We start from the raw sequence: 24,380 nt of genomic DNA, 5'->3' as shown, positions 1-24,380 counted from the left end.
CTGGCGCCAGTGCTGCGGGAGGCAGGGAAAAAGAGGCGCTGGCCCTAGCGGGAGGTGGGCGATTTTAGGCAGGGTCACCCGCGCAGCAGGGAGACGCTCCCGCCGGCCTCAGATCACGTGACCGGGGCTCTGCCGGCGCCATTTTGTTCGGGTGTCTGAGCGCGCCGCCTTCGTGACGGTGGTGGTGTCGGGGACGCGCACGCAAGGGGGCCCGCGGGCAGAGGAGGAGAACAGCGCCGGGAAACTGAACTGCGAGGCCTCCCGCCCGGCCCCTTGCACCACCACCACCACCACCGCCGCCGCCGCCGCCGCCATGTACCGCTCTAGCAGCGGCCGCTCCGGTCCGCCGCCCTCCTCCCACCGCTCCAAGGAGAGCAGCTCGTCGGGGTCCCGCAGTTCCCGCTCGGGTACCTCGGGGTCCGGGCCGGGCCCAGGCCGCGGCCGCCCCCCCTCCTCAGCTTCGCCGCCTCCCCCGTCCCGCCGCCACCGTTCCCCGTCCGGCCACCGCGCAGCCTCCCGCCGCTCCCCGTCCCCGCACCGCAGCAAGAGGCTGCCCTCCCCGCCGGGGGGAGCGGGGCCCGGGAGGAGCCGGGCCCGACGCGGGGGCGAGCATGGAGACAGCAGCAGTAGCCGGGTAATTACCCCTCAGGACACCCTCGGCTAGGCCCCGGGTAATTAGCCGCTCCGCCCCCTCCCAAGGCTGGGCGATTGCCCTGCGGATCGGACAGTCTGTGGTGTCCTAGCGCTGCCTGCCTGGCGCTGTGTACTTGTCCCCGCTCCCACTGTACCCTTCCCTCTTACTGGGGTAAGGACACCCTGCTCTGTATGTTTCTCACCTGTCCCACCATGGAGGGACAGCCGCAGCCAGGAAACTACTCCTGAATGCCCCATCTCCCTCATCTGAATTCTCCCAAATAACCCCCGTTTGATTTCCCCTCAGTAATACTGATTGTCCTGCTCCCCTGAAGTCTTTCTGATTCTTCCATGAAATAATCCGTTCGGAATCTGACACCTCTTTCCACAGAACAATATTTTTCCTGACTGACAGAGTCCATGGGGATCAGTCCTGTGTTTTTAGAGAAGTGGACAGGATGGTCTAGTCAGTGAGTGGGGCACTGGAGTGGGTGTAGAGAACTGGCTCGGTTTCAGATTCTGTCACAGACCCACAGTGTGCCCATTCGTAAATCACGTAATTTCCTTGAGCCTCAGGTTCTCCATCTGTATGTAGAGTAAGGATAATCATTCTCACCTACTTTTGAGATCTACAAATTAAAAGCAGTTGATTTTATTTACTAGGGATCTTTCGTTTCTAATGTCTAATGATTTCTCCTTTCATCATTTATCCCCATCCCAAGTAATGCCCCTTTGATTTTTTCCCTTCAGGCTTTTATTCCGCTTCAGAGTTATAGCTGGCCAGAAACCTTAGCCATTTCAGCTAAGAATCAAAGATCAAACTATCTTTTAGCTAAGCAAAGGCTCCTATGGGTAAAATAGAATATTTAGCTAATGGGATTAGTTTGACCATTTAACAGAATCTTGTACTTATAGATCATTTATATGTGCAGAATGCAGAGAACTTTCTAAATCAAATGTCTAATAAACATTAAGTTCTTCCTGTTGATATAGAGAGCCAGTTAGTGGTTCATCAGATTCATTCTCTGAAAGTTGTTTAATATGTTTTTAAAACTTCTCATCTCAGCCTAAGCAAAATATTCAGATTTGTGCATGTAAAACCCTGTTTTTAAAATTCTATTTCTGATGTGAATATCTTTACTGTTTGGTACTGTGATTGTATAAGGAGTATTCTATATAGTAAATAGTAGATTATCTATGAATATGCTTTGCAGTAAGAAAGAGGTTTTTGTCTTGAAGTGTAAGAGCTTCTCAATGTGGAGAATTATTCTGGAATAGCTATTCCTGATTAACTCCATGTGTGGATGCCCTTATTCAGGAATGAGTGCGTTTTTCCATATTAGTTTTATCCACTGGGTTTGACAGCAGTCCAGTGGATTAAAATAATTTAGAAAAAGGTACTCTTATTCCAAAATAAGAGCATCTGCACATGTAGTTAATCAGGAATACTTAATCCATTTTAAATTCATACCCTACCTTACTCCAGATTTTCTTGGGTAGACAAGCCCTTAGTTAATAATATACTTGCAGAAGAGATTCCCAAATGATTGTAGCCTAGCACCAGCTCTGCTAGTAAAGTTAATAATTGCTTTTATTATTCTGAGTGCTCTAAAATCCATATGCTTACTCAGTTTGTCTTTACACTTGCTATGTGTCTTGGGGGTGCTGGGTAGTGTTAATGCTCCAATTTTGGGGTCATTTGAGTAAGGGGTTCATGAGGTAGAACTGATCGCAGTCACTCAGCATTTTTCTCAGCTTGGGCATAGTACCCACCTCCCCTTTGGAGAAGCAATACTGGGAAAAAAAAGTATTGACCTTAGATTTTTGGATCTAGAGATTGGCGAACTGCAGAACCAAAGAAACTGAAATGTGCATTTGCAGCTAGACTAGGGCTCTATTGAAGTAAGAGGGTTTCTAGGCAAGCTATTGCCGCAGTGACTGAGTGGCTCAAGACGATATGCTATGGTCGCTGACCCAGAGCTACACCTGTGCACTGAGTATGAGCCCTACACTTGATAGTTTTCATAGCATTGTGTACATTCCTTGTTCTCTACCTGCATTCTGCAGGGGCTCATTTTGGAAGTTTTGCCCTGAGACCAAAACTTCTGATTTAAAAATGATATTTTTTCAAAGTGCTCTAAAATTCACATGCATACGCTCATTTAAATTTAGGTGTGTTCTCAAGAAAATTAGCATTGATCAAACAGAAAAAAGATGAAAGACAGGATAATGTGCTCACACTCAAAGTTCCCATTGTTCAGGAAGCATGATCAAAGGAGAGCAAGTCACTGGGTCATTTGGTCAGGACTTTTTCCTAATACAGAGTCCCCCTAACATGAGCTGTTCATAAAGTTTTCAGATCCTTATAATCTGTTGGTGCAGACCAAGGAAATAAGGGGGGGTTATAGCATTGAGAGGGAATGTGGGGAGGTTGTTAGAGCAGTGTGGGAATGTGGAGATTGAGAGAGGGTGTTAGGAGGGAGATGGGAGAGAGGGGTTTGCAGTTGCAATGAGGAGAGGGTGGGTTATGCGGTGGGGAATAAATGGCAAAGGGAGAGGGGTTGGGAGGCTGAGAGGGAGCATTGGGATGAGTGGCAAGTGGAATTGGGGGATTAGCATGGTGGAGCAGTTTGAGCCATTCTTCCTATGTCCCTCTGCCCCAGTGTGTAAGCCAAGATCAGGGGGCCCTTCCCCTTGTGAGGGTAAACCCCTCTCCCTGCCCTGTTGTGAGCTGGGATCTGGGGTCTTTCTATTGGGGGTGTGGATCTGAGCCCCTCTCCCCTCTGTGAGCCTAAAGGTTGAGGGAGGCAGTGAGAACACCTGCTGAGTTGAATGGAGCAGGTCACAAATCTCAGAGTGATTGTTTCAGGCTGTATTCATCTCCATTGGTTGTACTTATTCATTTGAGATGTTCTCAGCTGAATATGCTTCTTTATACTTCTCTAAGGCTATGTGTACGCTAGCACTTTTTTGGTAAAACTTTTGTTGGTCGGGTGTGAAAAAACACACTCCTGATCGACATAAGTTTCACCAACAAAAGCACTGGCATGGACAGTGCTATGTCGCTGGGAGATGTTCTCCCACCGACATAGCTACCGCCACTCGGGGGGTTGTTTGATTATGCTGACAGGATTGCTCTCTCCCATCAGTATAGAGTGGCTACACAGGAGACCTTACAGCAGTGCAGCTGTGCCGCTGTAAGGTCTGTAGAGTAGACATAGCTTAAGATTCCCATGCTGTAGATGGCTTTGTAGATCTCCTTCCCCATACATTAGAACTAGATATGGGAAACTGCATCTCCAGTTTCCTGCCCCTTGCTGTGTCCAGCATTCCTGGCAGCCCACCACCTCCCTACAAGCTCTCCAAGCTTAGCAGGGGCATGGAGTGAAAAGGATGAGGTGGAGTGAGAAGGCTTTACATGATATAATTGGCGGGGGAGGGAGGTGGAGATGAACCTCAAAGCAGTGGGGAATATGTGAGTAATCAGAACAATGGGTGTAAGGGAGAGACTGTTGGAGGAGTTGGAGCTCTGTTGGAGCAATGGATGGGTCTCTTACACAGTTGAATGGAATATAGGCAGTTGCAGCAGTGAGAGAATGCGGGGTGTTGGAACAGTATATTGAAAAATGGGATGGAAAGCAGGAGTTCTGAGCTGTGCAATGGGGAATGTTAGGGGACTTCTCTGTTTTCCCCCAAACCCCCTACGTCCATGCCCCACATGTCTGTCCCAATTGACTCCATGCTTGTCCCTGCACTCTTCTTGCATCCTCGTCACAGCTCCTCAAACTGCAGGTCCTTTGCTGACCCTTTCTTTTCTGGGGGGAGGAAGGACCAAGTCTTTGTGGATAGGCAGAGAGAGGGGAGACCAAGACAAGACGCAGGGCAGTGAAGGGATTAACGTGCAGCCAGTGCATTCTGTGGCTGGAGGAATCATGGCTAAGGAGCCTGGGGCAATGGAGGGGGAGAGATGGGCTGTGGTACAAGGGGGTGCTGAGAAACAATTATTTTTAAAACTGAAGGCAATTAAATGCCCAAAAATATAAACACAATAGTTAAGGTTGCCCAGTGATGCCTCATGTCCTTCCAGAACAAGGGGAGTGGCTAAACTTAAAACTGAAAACCAGAAAATGAAGAGTTAAGGTAATGCAAACTTAAACATCTGGAAACCAGGAAATACTAAGTTAAGGTACATCTTATCCCCATTATGCATCTTTACTTCTGCCCTCTGAGCAATGTCCCCCCATGGCAGTAACATATACTCGCACTCTACCCTTCAGGTGCTACAGAACACTTTGGGACCAGAGCACATGAGCACTACAGGACAAAGTTCCAACACCTCTTTGTTAAGGCAAAACTCGGGTTTAGGACAGGTATAGCAATCGGGAGCTGTCTTCACCAGGCCTACCTTGAAACACTAAGTCTATTCCATACAACTCAACTCACCGCCCCGCCCCGGTTGCTAAATGTGGTCCCCCAACACCCTTGCCCTGAGGATTCTTTCTGACACATTGCCTTTGCTTACCCCTCGGTAAGCCCTGGAGAATGCTATCATCTATTCTACCAGACCATTGAGAATGCCCATGGGAAGAAGATGTCCTTGTGCATGTTTACTGACATCCTACAAAACTCATTGCAGAAATCAGGTGTGTTTCATCCTTCAAAGTATACAGCCACCTCTCATCATATCACAGTAACAGCTCTGTCACACTGCTCCAACAAAACCCTCCATCATTTAGTACAACTACACATAACGCAGTGAAGGCAATTGGAGTGCATGCAGATAAATGCTGGAATTCAAATCTGTGCTATGTAACAGAAACAGTGGCATATTCTCTTAGAACTTCCTTGTCTGCTTATTATGGCATCTCCCTGGCTGAACCATTCCCAGTGGGTGTTGCTAGCTAGCTCAGGGTCAGAGTCAAGGTAGTGTAGTGCAGGTGGCATATACCATAACTTTTTTATGTCCTGATTTTCTGATTTTTAGGTTTAGTCATCACTCCATCTTCTGGAATGCCTCACTTGGCAACCTTAACTCTGTGTTAATGAAGTTCTTGGGTATTTAGTGTTCTAGGGGGAAGTCTACAAAGATAGCTCACTCAGACCTTGCCTACCTAGATATACAGAGATTTTTTTTTTTTTTAAACTCTAGCACAACTGTCAAGTTGCAGTGGGGGAGGTTTAGGTTGAATATTAGGAAAAACTTTTTCACTAGGAGGGTGGTGAAACACTGGAATGGGTTACCTAGGGAGGTGGTGGAATCTCCTTCCTTAGAAGTTTTTAAGGTCAGGCTTGACAAAGCCCTGGCTGGGATGATTTAATTGGGGATTGGCCCTGCTTTGAGCAGGGGGTTGGACTAGATGACCTCCTGAGGTCCCTTCCAACCCTGATATTCTATGATTCTAGTGGTAACAATGTGGGTAATGCTAATGTACATGAAGCGGTTGTGGCCGTTGGCACTTTTAACACTGTGGTGTTTATAGCTGCTGTAAGTACGTTAGACAACAAGGAAGGTGTTGAAAATGCCAGTAGATAAAGAAGCTTTGTTTTTACTAAGGTTCACATTGGTACTGCTCTGATAGAGTTGCACTAGCAACGTGTGGAAATTTCTGCTGAGAAACCCCAGTGCAGGTGCTGCTCAGTCCTGGAGATAGGAAGGTGATTGTGCCCTTCAACAACAATCCTTCAGCCATTCAATTTGTTGATGGGCTTTGGAAGATCTTCCTGCCCACTCTTCAGGTAGAATAGCGATTGCAATCCAGGGCTTTGTTTTGAACATGGTCTTCAGGGCTCCATCAAATAATAGGTGGCTTGTTGAGGAGCTGGAAATAGTATTGTTTCTTACAAAACAACACAGAATGGGTACAGTGTGTTTGATAAAAAGAAATGTGTGCTGTACTTCTTACTCCAGACTAGTGCATCTTCCTTCCCTTACAGAAGTAATGTGTTTGGGGAGACATTACAGCTTCTCATCTCTAACCCATCACCAGTGTTCAGTATCTTGAACTGGCCAGCTCATGAAGATTAACCGTCCTATGTAATAGCGGAGCTCCTTCATGTAGAGCAGTGGTTACCTTTCCAGAGAACTGTACCCATTTCATGAGTCTGATTTCAGCTCCGGGCAGCAGAGCTCAGGCTTCAGTTTGAGCCGTGGGCAGTGGGGCTTGGGCTTCTGCATGTATCTTAGCTTTGGGGGCCCCTGCTTGCCACCTGCTAATGCCGGCCCAGCACTTGTGACTCTCTAAACTCATCCTGTGACCCCCCCCCACCCCTGCCCCGGGGTTCCCACCCCCAGGTTGAGAAACTTTGTTATAGTATATAGAGCAGTGTAAACATGTCATTGTCTGTATGAAAATTTTAGTTTGTACTGACTTCACTAGTGCTTTTTATGTAGTCTGCTGTAAAACTAGGCAAATATCTAGATGAGTTGATGTACCTCCAGGGGAATGCGTACCCCTGGTTGAGAACTACTGATGTAGAGCATTCATTTACTACTGAGTCAAGTAGCAGAGCCCCTTCTGGAACACTTTCCAGTTTTGATAATGGGCTTTGTCACTGTCATTGACCCAGGCTCTCGTTAAGCCAAGAGGACCTGCCCAGTAAGTGTATCTGCTATAGGTGCACAAAAATTCCTTGGCACTGCAGGGTATGCAATTCATACAGTTGGCTGTCCCCAAGCAAGAGGAGAGCACAACAGCAGCTTTGGAATTTATTGAACAACTTCTTTTTCCTCTTCTTCCTCTCTGTTGTTCTACCTCCAGAAGTGCAGTTCTTCAAAGGTATTTTCAAATTTAAAAGTTCCTGTGGAGCTAGTGTAAATACAGAGTGACTGTTAGTTGCATGTAGGATTAGAAGTAACTACACTCAGTCCCTTTCTTTTTTTTAAATTGCATAGTAATTTATATAAATGGAGAAGATGTACAATTAATTTATTTCTTACGATCCCTGCCCCCAAGTCTAATATGATGAGGTGGACAGACTCAGATGCCTGTCTTGTGGTTGAGGGGACAGTCCTGTGCTGGGCTTTCATTCTCTCTTCAATTACAGAGACGTTCTCCGAGCCTCCGTTCTGAGTCTTCACTGGAGCAGAGTTTGCGGATCACTGTTGGTAATGACCGGTATTGCATTGACACACCAGAGCGAAGGAGGCTGCCTGAACGACTGGGCTCACCAGTTGATAACCTCAGTGACATGGACAGGTATGGTTCTCTGCAGACTGGGATCCCATAGAGTGAGACTATGGCTTAGCTCCCCAGGTTCTTTAAGCAATTTTTTTGGAATGCCCTACTTGCTTGAGCCATACAAAAGCCCAGATAACAGCCCTAGAGTGAAATGGGTGTTCTAGCTGGGAAAAAGCCGTTGCAGTGGCTGGAAGCTGTATGGAGTGCGCATCAAGATGTAAAAGCAGCCTTTGGGAATTGAGCAAGAGGCCATGCTTTGTTGCTAGGACATTGAGAAGGAGAGTGTCTCACACAGGACAAAAATTCAGTGAAGTGCTAGGATTTCAAAAGCCCCAGTGATGGGACTTGGAGACAAGTACACCTAGTTCAGAGATTTACTGGAAGTGATAGATAGTACTGTGAGGAGCATGGTATAAATATAGATAGACATCTATATTTTAAAAGTGTCTATTACAGAAAAGCAGGTGAAACTGGGCAGAGGAAATAAAGAACTAATACTCAAAGCTTGAATCGTCTTTTCTCCACTGAAATTGTTATCTGCTTTGACATAGGAACACAGTAGTCAGAGATGGAAAAGACTTTACATAGTCTGTGTCCCTCCTCATCATCATCACTGGAGCCACTTGTGTCTTCAGGTGAGGGGTTAAGCAGCAGGTGCAGAGGAGGCACTGAAACATCCTCTTTTCATGCAAATACCCCAACAGTAGTAGCACAAAGGAGGGGAACTGAGCAGAATTCTTTCATTATATTTCCTGTCTCGAGAAGTATATCAGCTCTTTAAAGTTGTTATGTTCCAGCAGGTGCGGTAATTAAAATTAGGGTTTAGTTGGTAATACTATCACTTCTAAGCCTTCTGCTCAATTCTCTTGTAATCAGTGTTTCATCTGTAAATCCCCTTTGCAGGGTACTAGTTTTCCAGCCAGAACTGGTGCACATACACAGGGGATAGCAGCATGTCCTGGAGGTGGAGGGAAATGATACAAAAGAGAAATGTGAGCATAGCCACAACTTTAAGGCTTGTCCTTATTTGCCTGTTGGGGCTTCCCCACTGCTTTCTTTTCTCCAGTAGGTGTATATATATATCATGTTTTGTGGTCATGCTTTAGGGTTAGAAGTGGCCTAGTTTATTTTAATGTGAAAGTGAAAATGCCCTGCTGGGAGGGACATTACCTCCCTCAGACAAATTAACCGCTTTCACTTAGACTCCCTGATAAAGCTTTGTTATTCGTTTGAAATGGTAAAAGAAGTAGTGAGGAACATGGGGCTAAAAAAGTATGAAAAGCAACAGCTAAACCAGACTAAGATAAGAAGGAGAAAGGGAGATAATATAAACTTACATTCTTATTTGAATGCTTTCCCGTATCTATCCACTGTTGGCATATATGCATCTCATGTACTCCAGTTCAAATTCTTTTGGTCAGCAGTCTCTGGGCTGCATCTGTGCCCTGAGTGTCCTCATGCCTCCCACATCCCACCTGAGGGCATAAAGGGCACAGTGACCCCAGCTGTGTCTTAGATATCCTCCCCCCAGCTACAAGTCGGAGTCAGAACTTGTAGTGTCCAAATTTCTTGGTTACTGAGTGGTCTATGCATTGTATTGTACATAGTTTGGTACTTAATAGTTAGTTACTTGAATTAGCTTTAGAGTTTTTGATTTCTTCCTTCAAAAGGAGAAAGTAAAGTCAGTAAAGGATACCATTATCCAAGACATATTCATTAAGTGGGGTCATCCATAGACCTCTTTGCCACTAACGAGAACAAGAAGTGCCACAAGATCTGCTCCAGAGATGGGCATAGTCAGAGTCTGATGCATTCCTGATCCCCTGGCCCTTGGACGTAATTAATGTTTACTCTGATATTTTATTGATCCCAAGAACTTCAGAGAAACTCAGGCAGGACTTTCACATTGATCATGATGGCATCAGCATGGCTGAGGCAGCTCTGGCTCTCAGACATGATGAATCTCTCCATTCAACCTCCAGTCCATTTGAGCCTGATGTGATATCCCAAAGATGAGGATAGATTCTTCATCCAGATCCACCTTCTGGCACCTCACAGCCTGAATGCTGTCTGGTTAACATCCGTGGAAAGGACCTGTATCTCTTAAGTACAAAACATCCTTATCCATAGTAGAAAGGACTCTGACACTTACTTACACAGCCAAGTGGCAAAGATTCACTGTACGCTCAGCAGCATCAGTTGACTCCATTTAGCACCTGCCATACTGGAATACCTTCTGTGCTTAACTCAAATAGCCCAGAGTTCTTTCTCTTAGGGGCCACCTGGCAGCCATCTCAGCTTTCCACCATCCAATTCAGGGATATTCCATATTTTTACATCCTACAGTATCAAGGTTCCTGAAAGACCCTATGGAATTATATCTTCTAGTCTGAAAGCTTCCCCCTTGTTGGGATCTCAACATTATAATGATAGGTTTAAAGGGTCCACCCTTTGAGCATTCTGCCTACAAGTTCCCTGTTTTTTCATAAAGATAGTAATTTTGAGACTTCACCCAAAATTCTTGCCCAAGTACTCTGTAAATTCCATGTCAGCCACATAATACATCTGCCTGTTTTCTTTTCAGAGCCACATTCCAGCAAAGGGCAGACTAAACTTTACACCCTAGATGTTTGTAGGGCACTTTCCTATTGGAACAGGACTCAGAGCTGTGAAATAACCTGAGGAGGAGTGGGTGGGAAGAGGCGGAGGAAAGAAAGCCAGGGCTGTTGGACCCCACTCCCTGGGGATGAGATGCCCTGGGTGTCTTCCCCCCCATTCCCAGTGGGGAAGGGGGAGGCAAGAAGCCTTGGGTGGCTTCCCCCGGGGAGGCGAGGGGCAGGGGCAACACACCTGGTGAGGACACACACCACTGACCCAAGGAGGGTAGTGTGGATATGCACCACTGCAGTAATTCCTGCGGTGGCTGTAAGTCGACCTAATATAGGTCTACTTAAGTTTCTAGAGTAGACATGCCCTAAATTGTTTTTGGAATCCCCTACCCCCAGATTATTTGTAGTTTAGGGAGATAGAGTAAAAGGTCAGACCATATCCACACACAGACTCTTAATGCTGGATTTCTACAATCATTAAGTTGTGCTGTGAAGTAACCAACTTAGATCTGCCATTGAGTGTTACAGCACATTCCACTAGAGCTCAGGCAGTTTCTTTAGCTTCTTTGAGAAATGTTCAGTACAAGAGATACATAGGGGAGCTACCTGGGGTTCACCATTACTTTGTGGTAGAAGCATCAAGATCTGATCCCCATTTCGGTAGGGCTGTTTTATAATCATTGTTTACATAGGCTCCTAGCACCCACCTACTGTGATCTAGGTCAGGGGTTCTCAACCTTTTTCTTTCTGAGCCCGCGTTTCTTCCCCCCCCCCCCCCCCCACTATAAAAGCTCTGTGGCCCACCTGTGCCACAACAACTGTTTTCTGCATATAAAAGTTGTTAGGGAGTAGCAAGCCGGGCAATTGCCTGGGGCCCCACGCCAGAGGGGCCCCCATGAAGCTAAGTTGCTCAGGCTTCTGCTTCAGCCCTGGGTGGTGGAGCTCAGGGCCCTGGGCTTCAGTCCTGGGTGGCAGGGCTTAGGCTTTCTGCCCTGGGCCCCAGCAAGTCTAACACTGATCCTGCCTGGTGGACCCCCCTGAAACCTGCTCACAGCCCCCGAGGGGGCCCTGGACCCCTGGTTGAGAACCACTGATCTAGGTCTCTGCTAGTGAGTCACCAACAGTGGAATATATATGGATAAACACTCGAACATAAGAATAACCATTCTGGGTCGGACCAATGGTCCATCTAGCCCAATATCCTGTCTTCTGACAGTGGTTGGTGCCAAGTGCTTCAGAGGGAATTAACAGAACAGGGTAGTTATCGAATGATCCATCCCCTGTTGTCCAGTCCTAGCTTCTGGTGTCTCAGAAGCATGGGGTTATGTCCCTGACCGTCTTGGCTAATAAACACAGATGAACCTATCTAATTCTTTTTTGAAACCAGTTATACTTTCGGCCATCACAACATTGCCTAGTAACAAGTTCCACAGGTTGACTGTGCATTGTGTAAAGAAGTACTTCCTTATGATTGTTTTAAAGGTGTTGCCTATTAATTTCATTGCATGACCCTTGGTTTTTGTGGTTTATGAAGGGGTAAATAACACTTTTGTCACACCATTCATGATATTATAGACCAGTATAATATCCCCGTTAGTTGTCTCTTTTCTAAGATGAACAGTCCCATTCTTTTTAATTGTTTCTCATATGGAAGCTGTTCCATACCCCTAGTCATTGTTGCCCTTCTCTGGACTTTTTCCAATTCTAATATACTTTTTTGAGATGGGGTGACCAGAATTCCATACAGTACTCGTAGTATGAGCATACTGTAGATTTATATTGTGGCATTAAGATATTTTCTGTCTTATTATCTATCCCTTTCCTAATGGTTCCTAACATTCTGTTAGCTTTTTTTGACTACCATTGCACATTGAGCAGATGTTCTTGGAGAACTGTCCACAATGACTCCAAGATCTCTTTCATGAACGATAACATCTAATTTCAACTCCATCACTTTGTTTGTATGGTTGAGATTGTTTTCCAGCGTGCATTACTTCGCATTTATCAACATTGAATTTCATCTGCAATTTTGGTTGCTAAGTCACCCAGTTTTTTGAGATTCCTTTGTAACTTTTCACATTCAGCTTTGAATTTAACTATCTTGAGTAGTTTTGTATCATTGACAGATTTTTCCATATAGGTGTGAACCCCTTTTCCAGATCATCTATGAATATGTTGAACAGCACAGGTCCCAAGGGGGCATTGCTATTTACCTATCTCCACTGTGAAAACTGACCATTTATTTCTGCCCTTTGTTTCCTATCTTTAAGCCAGTTACCACCAGTCCACGAGAAGAGCTTTCCTTTTATCCCATGACTGCTTGCTTTGCTTAAGAATCTTTGGTGAGGAACCATATCAAAGGCAAAGAAACTGTTACTTACCTTACAGTAGCTGTGGCTGTTTAGGATGCACTGTCCACAAATATTCCATGATCCATCCTCCTCCTCACTACTGGGGAATCCTGTAATCCCTGGATTCTTTATTGGTGAAGGAACAGAGGTGCGGTTGGGGTTGCCTCACCCTCTATGCTCTCAGGATGGGAGGCTTGCGGACACTCAGGGCACAGGTGCAGTCCCAATGGAAACTGCTGGCCAAGTGTGTGGGATGCAGGCACACCCACAATGGAATGTATATTGACAGCATGTTTTGAAGAACCAGAGTTACTGTAGGATAAGCAATTGTTTCATATATCCCCAGCCCTGTACACAGGTGTGTTATATCCTTTGCTCTCCAGTGTGGCTGTCTTCTAAATCCATGTTTCTTTGCTGTCCAGAGTGTATTTTTGGTGCCTTTGCTAATTACGCCGATGACACAATTTCAACTCCATCCCCTCTGAGATATCATTAAATGTTCCCCTTAAGTTGGCTGCTATAATCAGAGTTCATAAGGATTGTTGATTGCTACTTGGCTAGTGAGAGTGACATAGTTAATTGCAGAAAAAAATCAGCTGAAGGTATTTTGTAACGTGAATCAGTTACTCCCCATGACATTTTCATGCATTTTTTCTGGGTGTAGTGAGATCTCAGGAATAGGAGGGGGTGGTACTGAAAAGGTGTTTCCTGAAAGTGAAGAATAAGTTAGTCAGCTGTGCCCTGTAGTGGTGAAAGTACCAGCTTTTATATGCGTGCAAGTTATTTTCAGTTACTGTGGTATAAATATTTTGGTGCTTATTTTATGTACGTTGCCAGAAGCCAAAGCTAGAAACGTGATCATATAGTCAACTTGGGTGTGTTCTACTTTAGGATTACAGTAGAACCTTGTTAATTCCTACTTCCACCTTAACTCTGATCCAAAGACAGTGCTAATTAACTTTTTCAGTATATATCCATCACTAAATTTGTATGTCTCTGACTTGGGGGGGAGGGATAGCTCAGTGGTTTGAGCATTGGCCTGTTAAACCCAGGGTTGTGAGTTCAATCCTTGAGGGGGCCATTTGGGGCAAAAATTGGGGATTGGTCCTGCTTTGAGGAGGGGGTTGGACTAGATGACCTCCTGAGGTCCCTTCCAACCCTGATATTCTATTATTCTGTGTAAAGCATCCAATCAGTGACCTATGAAGTGTGTTGAGAATTGTCTTGTGGCTCAGAGTTGAATTACTGGCATGAGGAAGATGAATTTTCACATATCAGTGTTGTTATTAACAATGTATAAACTGTAAGAGGAATAGAATACTTATGCAGACTACCTTATCTAATAATTTCCAGTCATTTTAATGCTTAGGATTTTTAATGGTAATGATTTATTTGATATCTTTAGAGATGGGAATATATTTACTGTAATTCTGATTCTTTGAAGGTGTCTTTTTGGCAAGAATCACATGCATTCACCAAATGATTCAATCACATCTCCGATTTCTGGAATTTTTTGAATAGGAGATGATATGCTTGGGGTTTCATCCTCTAGACAATCATCTATCCATTGTCCATCCTTTATGTGGCATGTTGATTACTTGAGGGAGGTTTTTCCCTATTCTTTTTGTTTCATTAGAGGCTTACAGGGCACTTTTGTTTCCTGCTGTTGAAAGGAACTAGCTAGAATGTTTGGGTACCTGAAGTTGAACCATGCTCAATATGACAGACCCCTCAAGCTACCCTACATGCGCTTCAGAGGGTCAAAAGTATTGAGAGATGGGAATTTCCCATGACTCCAGTGCATGTAATGTATGAGAATCCTGCAAGATGAATTCTTCAGAGAAGCAAAATTACAGGGCAAGTAAATTCCCAAATAAGTTAGTTGCCTTTTTAATATTGCTATTTAAAAACTACCCAATACATGAGACTTTTAGAGCTACCTCTCCTGAAAGTTTGAACTGTTAAGTCTTCTATAGGAGAGGGATCCAAAGCAGTTAGACACCAGCCCTAAATTTCTCTAAGGGGTCACATGTCAGACTTGCATAAAAAAAAGTACTCTAGAACTTAGCCTAACATCAGTATTTGTTTCCATGCTCAATGAGGATTTAAATAACACTTAATTGAAACCTGAACAAAACCTTAATGCCACTGAAGAAATAGTTGCTACTGACCCATCCATATTAGAGAAGACTACTCTCACATGCAGCTCTTGGGAGGAGGTTCTGGATTCCCCAGACTCTTGTTCCAGTTTCATTTTGCTTCCAGCGTTCTTGCCAAAATATCATAATTTTACTGTGTCAAATACTGATCTATATAGTAAGCTGTAATTAGCAGTGTTTTACAAAAAGTCCAGTACAGGCATCAGTTTTATGTACTGTGAAAATGTTCCATCTTCCCAGTAAGAAGAAAATGGGGAAATCAGGGGAAAGCTTAACAGGTACTTACTAGATGGAAGAGATAGAGATACATCCAGCAGCTGCCAGTTGCAAAATGGCCACTTCAGGACTGCAGCTGCTTGGCTCTGTTAAAGGCCGATCCCAGAAAGGCATACTGGGGGAAAAACATTCTTAAAGTCCTCCCTTTAAACATCTTCCGTGCACTGGGGAGTGTTAGTAGGGAGCAGTCACCAAAGAAGGTGCTGATTTGGTGTTGTACTAACTATTAACATATCATATAAATATATACTCTTCCCATCTAAACTGAGGCTAGCACAAAGGAGTGATTTTCTTACATGTACAGACTTCACTGCTTTGGTGTCCTCGTGAAGTTTGAAGAGGTTCCAAAGCATCTTTTCTGGTACACTAGAAATGTGTTCACTGATAACCCATGTACAAAATCTGTCTAGAATTCATGGCTCAGATCCTCAGCTAGTGTAAATCTGCATAGCTGATTTTAAAGCACTTGAAGATCTGGCCACGTGTGCAATGCAAAGCTAAATTATCCTGAATAATTCCTATGTAACACAACCAGAGTACCTAGCAGAGGGTGGGAGAAGTCTTTTGTGGCCTGAAACTTAGTAGTAATGAAATTTAGAAAACATGTATGTAGCCTTTTTCCTTCACAAAACCAAAGCTATCCTTTTGATCAGTTTCCTATATTAAATCTTGGCTGTCCTTCTGCAATTTGTGTTTGGACTTCTGTATTTGAGAGTGATCCCATAGGAGGGGGGTGAAGTATCATATGTATATAATACTGGTGGTCCTCTTCCCTGCTTCTGAGGTGCTGCTTTTCACTTATGCCATGAGTTCATATTGTTTTCAAATGGCAGCGTTGAAGTCTTGCTACTGTAGAGTAAGAGACTGAAAAACTTTTCCTCTAACTCACTGACCTAGGTTTAACTCCATGTGCCTCTCTTACCAGGGATGACATGGCTGATGGTCCAATATTTACCAGAGGCCTCCCATGCCCTCGAGGCCTTGAACGCTATCCCTCTCATGAAGATCCGTCTTCCAGTCCCTACATAATGAGGCATGATGAGGACTACCGCAACAGAGATGTATTCCTTCACCGATCAGACTATAGTCCACACTATGGTCATCGTGAAGAACTGTCAAGGGGACCTGACAGGGATAGTGATAAACTCAGGAAATCCTCCTACCCAGCAAGGCCAGAGGAGAGAGGGCGAGAAGCGAAGCGCCCTCGGTACGACAAGGATGAGAAGATGCATGGCATGAGTGGTGATCATCATGGTTTCACACTGGGAACACGAAATTATCGCAGACGGAGCCGTGGCCGAAGCCAAAGCCCATCATATCTGGGTGAAGAGTTCCGGGAGCTTGACCGTGCCAGGAGGAAAAGAGAAGAGGAAGAACGGAGCAGAAACTTGAACCATGATCTGTCTGGTAGTGGATACATGATCCCTGGCTTAACTAGCACACTGCAGTCTTCTGAGACTCGGTACTTATACAGACCTGATGAAGCGCCATCTATGCCCAAAAAATCTATCCTGAAGAAACGAGTGGAGGTGGAAATGGAGTCCCCAATGCAGGTTTGGCCCTTAACTATTCCTCTACTTCTCAGAACAGTCCATTTGCACTCCACTGCATTAATTTGATCTTCAGTCTCTTGCCTTTTCCTTTCTCTGACAGACTGAATTAAGGATACTTGTTCTGTCGTATTGGTGCGTCTCTTGCAGGTTGTCCTCCCTGTTTTGGAGTTTGATCCAGCACAGTTAATTACAGAAGCCGCAATTGCTCTCTGTACCTCTGTAACCACTTGTGACCACTTCCCCTAGTTTCTTATGTCTCAGGGCATCAGATCTGTGTGTCCTCCCTTTAAACATCTTCATTTATGTGCAGAATGGAACTCTACCAAGGATTTTCCAGAGAAGCGATAGCTATGGGGGGAAATCTTGTGCTTTAGTGCCATCTAGTGGGGTCACTGTCATTGTCTGCATAGGTCCAGAATTAAGATATACTCCCTTCCCCACCCCTTAAACACGCGCACATGAGCTGAAATTCTAAAGAAAGTCCCCACAGTTAAATAAGTGTTAAGTCCGGAGATGTGAAAGGTCAAGTAGCAGCAACATTAACTCAGCCAAGATGCACATATTCTATATTTTATGGTACAGATATATATGTAATAACTTAAACAAATATACTAAACCTGTATATTTAGAGAGGAAAAGGAGGAATAAAAGATGTTACATGTATTTAATGTGACCAGGTTAACGTGTCGGAACCTGAATCTTTGCATTGCCTATTTTTTGTGTGTGTTAAATTTTGCGTTATGTTAAAGCTATGATAGCTGGGTTTGAGTGAATGGGTGTACAATCAGGAATAAATGGTGCATTAGCATCTAGGTTAGATATTCAGATATTCAGCAGTTCATGGTAGCTCCATACGATAGTTAGGGCAGTTAATGAAGACTCTTGTATGCAAGTAGAATTTAGGGAGGCAGAATGAAATACCCTGGCTGCAATTTAGTCAGGGCGCTGGGATCAGCGCCAAGTTTTACAGAAAGTGCTACAGTATCTTTAGTAACACAGGCAGTCAGTATGTTAATTGAGTGGCACCTCCAGCTACAGTGCCCCCTAGAACTCTTTGCATCAAAATGTTAGATTGGAAATGGCTTAGCGGAGTGTTAGATTAGAAATGGATCAGTGAAGAGAGCCACCTACTGAGTATCAGTATTACTTTTTACAAAATCTTGCATTTTTCATTGGTTTCCCATTCAAGTACTGATCAGGCTCAACCATGTTTGTTATGAGAAATAAGATTACATAGTTCAGTCACCAATTAAGGCTAGCAATAAAAACTCATTGGTATGCATTTAGCATTTAGTAGAGGATACTTTGAGCTGTAGCTCACGAAAGCTCATGCTCAAATAAATTGGTTAGTCTCTAAGGTGCCACAAGTACTCCTTTTCTTTTTGAAAGTGAAGGGTCTCGGCTAGATATATTAGAGGAAGCCCTATTCAAGGGAGAATGAGTTGCATGCATACCCTGTATATAAGTGATTGAAAATAGCCCCAATCCACACAGTTTTACCTGTATTTGAGATTGATCTATCTAGATACATGATTAAAACCTGTGGCATAGTTCTCTATCTCATAGAAGTTCACAGAAGAAAACTTCAATTTGTGAGGCTGCTGAGAACTTGTAATAAAATGCTAAGTGGTTGTGCATGTGTATTCTCTTAAGCACCCATAAAAACATCTTAATGACTTCCCAAGTAACTACATGAACTTTTTTATAATACTTACCTTCTTTTCCTTTGTTCCCTTTCCATGGTTTGTTGCTCTCATGTGTTGTCTTTTCTAAATTTTTGATTGTAAATTCTTCAGGTGAAGTGACCCTGTCTTTTTATTTGTACTCTGAGGTGCTTATCCCCCTTTTGGGGTGCTGTAATAAACATTCTTTTCTTTTTCAGCTTGAGGGCTTTCCAAGCAGCTCTCCATCCAGCAAAGATCTCCCTCTTCTTTCAAGTCATTCATCTTTGTCCCAGAGCAGCAGCAGCACTCCTTTTGCCTCTGAAGTGGAGAACTTTCTCAAACGGTTTAACACAGACTCTGTGGAATCGGCAAACAAGGAATTGCATGATGGTGTATATGAGTGGAATTCACTTCCTGGGCTTCCCAATGACAACTTTACATTTGAAAAGAAGTTTGGAAACTTCTTAAGTCACAAGGAGAAGTTGGAACCAAAATCAGAGCCTGCAGACCGTCATACTGACTTCCTCCTCCCTCATGAGAGGGCCAGTCAGGATGGCAGTGGCTTCTCGCGCATTCTGGGCATGATGGCTGATTCTGCCAGTGCTCAAGAAAAGAGAAGGCGCAGCTTTCCTGACATTGAGGATGAAGAAAAATTTCTTTATGGTGATGAGGATGAAGACTCCAAAACAGAATCTTCCTCTGTTCAAAAGCCCCCAGTGAGTTGTGGGAGTGAAGTTACAAGCCAGAAAGTGAGTCCCCCTCCTTCTCCAGCTGTAAAGCTAGATTCTCTGGAAGAGTCCAATACAGAATATGCAAAGATTCATGACTTGCTCAAAACCATTGGGCTTGACATTGGGGTGGCTGAAATTGGCAAACTGGCTGTCCGCACGCAGGAACGTCTCCATGGCAAAAAGCTGGCATCTCATTCTCCTGATCGTCACTCTTCAGATTCCCGCAGACTGGAATCCTGGGAGATGCGCCGCAGCCGGAGTGACACTCGTTCTCCAGAGTCAAGCCAGCAGCGCTCTGCATCACCTCCTGGCTCTTTCCAGCCATCCAAAGAGACATCCTCTCTCCAGAAATCAGAATATTCTCAAAGCAAAGCTGTGGGTCAGGAGATACCTGCTTGCCCACCAGAACAGTCTGTTCCTTCTGTGTCTCTAATCCCTTCTGCGCCGCCTGCTCCTGCCAGTTTGCCCCCTACCTCTGTTTCCCAATACCAGATTCCAAACTATCCACAATTCACTGCAGCTCAGATGCCACAAAACTATCCACCTCCCACAATGGCCCCTCACGCCTATGATGCATATGGGCACTATATGGCTTATGCAGCCTCTGGCTGGCCCATGTACCCCCCTCCACAGCAGCCTAACCCTACACTGCCAGAGGCTCATGGGCTTCTCACAATGGCAGTGCCAGCAAACCCCACACGCCCAAACCTCCGGGTGATTGAGACAGTTTCCATGGGCAAAAATCCCCCTAATATCAAGAGAGGTGACTCTGTGCTCATGCAAATCCCCATCACGACTACCACTTACTCCAAAATGCCCCTTCGGCTTGCCACACGCCCACTCAAAAGTACCACGGAAAAGATCTCTGATGAAAAAAATCGGGCAGCTCAAAAGCAGAAGGTGAGTGTATTATTTGGAATTATAAATATGTGGCTAAACCACTCAAATTTAGAATCATAACTTGTATCTGTGTTTGTTTTTCAATCCTCTTTGACACAGCAAGGTTTCTTGGTTAGATTGCTAGTTGCTGCTGATGCTCTGATGAAATAATTGGCTTTTCATCTTCAGAGGCATGTTTTTCCGTGTGCTTGCAGTTTAACAATATTTATACTGAATTCACTTAAACCGCAACAAGTCATATGCTCTTGGGCTGTTGCTGAGCAGTTTGGGAGGGAGGTGCAAAGCTGATCACCTTCAACCAGCTAAGAAATGGCTGAGGAATACATGAAGATCACTATGTTATGCTTAAAACATTACAGGAGCTTGGAGTATTGACAGTAGTAGGCATTTTTTTTGTTTTGTTTTTTTAAACAGGTGAGTTTTTTATGTATCAGCGGGAAAAATAGTTGTTAGAGAAGACTATTTTCTGGTGAGATGGGGAACTGTTGAGCCTTTGAAGGTAAACAAGCTTTTCTGATTTGATTTTTTTTTTTTTAAATACAGTGTAGTGATAGCACAGTGCTGGATGCATTAGAAATTCTTAAATAGGTATTAAAGGACCAGATTAAACATCACATTTAAAAAAAATTTTTTTTGCTACATTTGTTTCAAGTAACTCGAAAGGTTCTAAGAAGTGGAAGAGATAGGAAAAAATATTGTTCTTTGCTTTTTAAATTTACTTAGTGCATTTGACAGCATTTTTTGTGTAGTTAATTTCCCTGTATCTTTTTGTATAGTCAGATTGCCTGTTTGTGTGGGCCTTCCACATAAGATCAGGGATTGAAAAATGTTTTTAAAATAGCCTTACAATCATGTTTTTCTGTTTATGCTATAGACTTCTGCCAGCATAGCTATATAGTGTGAAGAGGAGTGATCCCTGGCTGACATAGCTGTACTGAAAGAAGCCCCTAGTGTTGATGCAGTTATAGTGGCAAAACTATGCTTTTACCAGCTTGTTGGGGCAGGGTCTTAGTGTACTGGAATAAAGCACAGCTTTGCTGGTATGGCTGCATCCACACTAGGAGTTCTTTGCCGGCATAAAGTACCGATATTCCTACTGATAAAGCACTCCTAGAATAAAAGTATAGTAGCATAAAACTTTGATTGTTAGGGGGACCTGAAAATACTTCACTCTTAAAATTTGACTGGTTGTCAAACTGATGGTGTCCTTTCAGCACTTTATGGTTACAACAACATTAAGACTCCTTAATGTTAATTTGTATCCCATTTTGTTTTTGTACGGGAGGGACCAGTGTTACCCTCTTAGAGGGTCCTTGTATGCTGCCAGATTCTCCTAGGTAACAAAACCTGGTGAGTCTGTTTAAAAAACAAAGCTGGAGGGGATGAGGGGAAGCTGAAAAAAGCTTCCAAATTCATTGTAAATGTTTTCCTTAGAACAGGAACATTGTTTTCTAAATGGAAGCCTATTTACATTGAAAATAGGCGCTATGAATTCCCCAGTCCCCATTTCTGTCTGTGTTATACAAGAAGCTGACAGCATCCAGGGACTCAACAGATGTCAGTTGTGTTTCAAAACATAGAGCATTACAAACTGTTTGGTAGCACTGAAACAAAAACTAAATGGTTAAATCCAAGGAGAGTGTAAGTAGTGAAAGCCAGATGTAGGGCTTGGCAGTCCATTTTTCATTTGTTTTCGTTGAAGTGTGCATGCTGTGAAGATATAGCGTGGGATTTTCAAAAGGGCTCTACACTGGACTAACTGCACTCAGCGAAGTCAGTAGGCCAACACCTGAGTGCTTTTGAAAATCCCAGTCATAATGTAAAAAGAATTTGTAAGCTAATGGATTTAGTTTATTCTCTGCCAAAAGGCTATATTCTACAAATAGATGTCACTGGCTTGCAGTAGATTAGCATGAGCCTTGTACTCTCTCCCATAACTTACTGGTGATTGAATTCTTTAAAAAGTTAAATTAGATTTTCTGAGAATAACTGCATTTACCAGTGCAGTAGCAGCAACAAGAATTAATGCAGTTCAAGTCTAGATATAGTGGTGACTTTTTTCTTGGGTTTTCGTTGGATTGAAAAATTGACACAGATACAAAAAGTAACTCAAAAATGCGAAAAAAAAAGTGGATTTGTTTATTATATTAAAAAGTTAACAGCAAAAGATTATTTTGAGAACAGTGATTAGAATAAGTGACTGACATCCAATGAACTGCAAAGGGGTCCTAGCAATCACTTTTGCAGTATTGCTTTATCTGTGCTGGAAGGAGATGGGAGTTTCATGCCCTTCTCTTCCCAATCTTTTTAGGTCATAGAAGAGAGAGAGAAACTGAAGAATGACAGAGAAGCAAGACAGAAGAAGCTCTATTATCTCAAGACTGAATTAGATAGGCTACGTAAACAACAAGGTACTATTGCTTTCTTCTCCTCCTTCCCTTTTCTCTCAGGATGTACTCCAGAGGCCCTATGTCATAGTACAGATCAGAATAAGTACAGATCAGAAATAATAGTTTAGAATATGAGTACAGATCAGAATAATAGTCTAGAATATGAGATATAATGTTTTCCCACCCAGGCACCCCAGAATTTTTTTTGAAAGCAGTGACTGTAACATTACCATCGTGCGTGTAGGCAAATGAAACAGCCATTCTGTAACCAGCAGTTGCTTACATGTCTTTGGAATTGGAATCTCTCTGTAGTGACCCAAAGTATGTAGGCCACGACTTGTGCCCAACTTTCTGAAATGTGCCATTGAGCAACTTGACAAATTAAATTTACTTCACTCTGTACATTGCAGTGTGTTAATGTAGCAGAAATGGGGGCCTGTCAATTTACCCTTCACTTACTTGTTTTTATTAAATTTAGTCTGGAGAGAGAGGATAAATTCCTCTTTGGGGAGGCAAGATAGTTGAGGTAGTATCTTTTATTGGACCGGTTTCTGCTGGTGGAAGGTACAAGCTTTTGGCTACACAGAGCTCTTCTTCAGGTCTGGGGAAAGAAATCCGAGTGTCTGAACTAAATACAATTACAATCTATCCTAACCGGTATTTAGTGCAGACACTGATTTCCTTCCCCAGACCTGAAGAAGAGTTCTGTGTAGCTTGAAAGTTAGTACCTTCCACCAACAGAAGTTGGTCCAGTACAAGATACTACCTCGCTATCTTGTCTCTCCCATATCCTGGAACCAACATGGATACAACAACAGTGCAAGCAATCTCTTAACAGAGTCAAACATATTTTTGGGTAATTTCAAACTTTTGTTTAACCAACAAAAGATTGAATTCTTCCTTCATCCCAGGAAAAAGTGTCCTTCAGGACAGAGTTTGAGATCCATTTGTGGAGCAATGCAGGGAAAGCCAAGGACTGCTTGTTTGCTCAAAAGTAAGAGGGAAATTTAAGTTTCTCTCTTGGGGTGTGAGCTGACTCCATTGTGGCTATTTCCCAAGAGCTCAGCTTCATCCTTCTTTCCTTTCTGGTCAAAAACTCTAACCTAGATATTTCCTAGATATTTTATAAATTTAACAGTTAATTATCTGACTGGAATAATTGTACATGTTTTAACATGATTTTCCTCTTGCGCTTCCTACTCCTCTACCTCCTCATTTGGCTCAGGGGAGATGCTGCGGAAGAAAAGGCGGGAGAAGGATGGGCACAAAGACCCTTTACTAGCAGAGGTGAACCGGCTGCAAGAAAACATTATGAAGGAGATTTCTGAGCTGCACAAGGAGTCTGATGCAGCAGAGAAGAAGCAATCTGAGCTTGACAAAGTAGCCCAGATCCTGGGGATAAACATTTTTGAAAAACCCCGGAAACCATCCATGGAAACTAAAGAATCCACTGAAAAAAACAGCAAGTCAGAGAATGCAAAAGGTCTGGAGAAAACGCCCTTTTCCAATAAGGTAAAATCTTAGACTTGGGTGAAAAACGATTTCCCCTCTTTGAGAAGAGGGCACTGAGGAGGTGTCTGTTCCCAGCCACTCACTAGGAGATCAGGGCAAGACTTATTAAGCTAACATTTTTATATGACATTATTGGTGCACACATACATACATGCCTGTTCACTTTTGGGGAATGCCACCACTCTTCATATGGGCTCTCTACATTTAAAGGGGTAACAATAACCCCAGAATAGATTACCTACATTCCAGAGGACAGTCCTAAAACTTTTATGTAGGTCACATGTACAACAGCCTCTGAAGAGGGGTGTATATGTTTGGGAGACGTATGAACCTAGTTTCTGAATGGGTAACATATATTTGGAGGGGAGATAGTATTCACCATAAATTTGTTTTGTTTTGTAGGTGTGACCATATTGTGTATTTT

The 24,380-nt window shown here is 43.6% G+C and overlaps 1 protein-coding gene across 1 annotated transcript in view; it reads left to right on the top strand.

The window, feature by feature from the left end:
- The first annotated feature begins 77 nt into the window (after positions 1–77).
- Positions 78–24,380, top strand: part of ZNF318 (zinc finger protein 318) — a 36,175-nt gene continuing 11,872 nt past the window's right edge. The window contains exons 1-6 of the mRNA XM_073338440.1: positions 78–634; positions 7,678–7,829; positions 16,132–16,759; positions 18,642–20,054; positions 22,366–22,465; positions 23,670–23,956. Of these exons, the coding sequence (XP_073194541.1) occupies positions 314–634; positions 7,678–7,829; positions 16,132–16,759; positions 18,642–20,054; positions 22,366–22,465; positions 23,670–23,956 (2,901 nt within the window). The 5' untranslated portion in view covers positions 78–313. The remainder of the gene's footprint in view (positions 635–7,677; positions 7,830–16,131; positions 16,760–18,641; positions 20,055–22,365; positions 22,466–23,669; positions 23,957–24,380) is intronic.

This window comes from Lepidochelys kempii, chromosome 3, assembly GCF_965140265.1.
Source record: "Lepidochelys kempii isolate rLepKem1 chromosome 3, rLepKem1.hap2, whole genome shotgun sequence".
Taxonomy (NCBI): Eukaryota; Metazoa; Chordata; order Testudines; family Cheloniidae; genus Lepidochelys; species Lepidochelys kempii.
The sequence above is the reverse complement of the archived record's forward strand: the minus strand, read 5'-3'. Positions and strand labels throughout refer to the sequence as shown.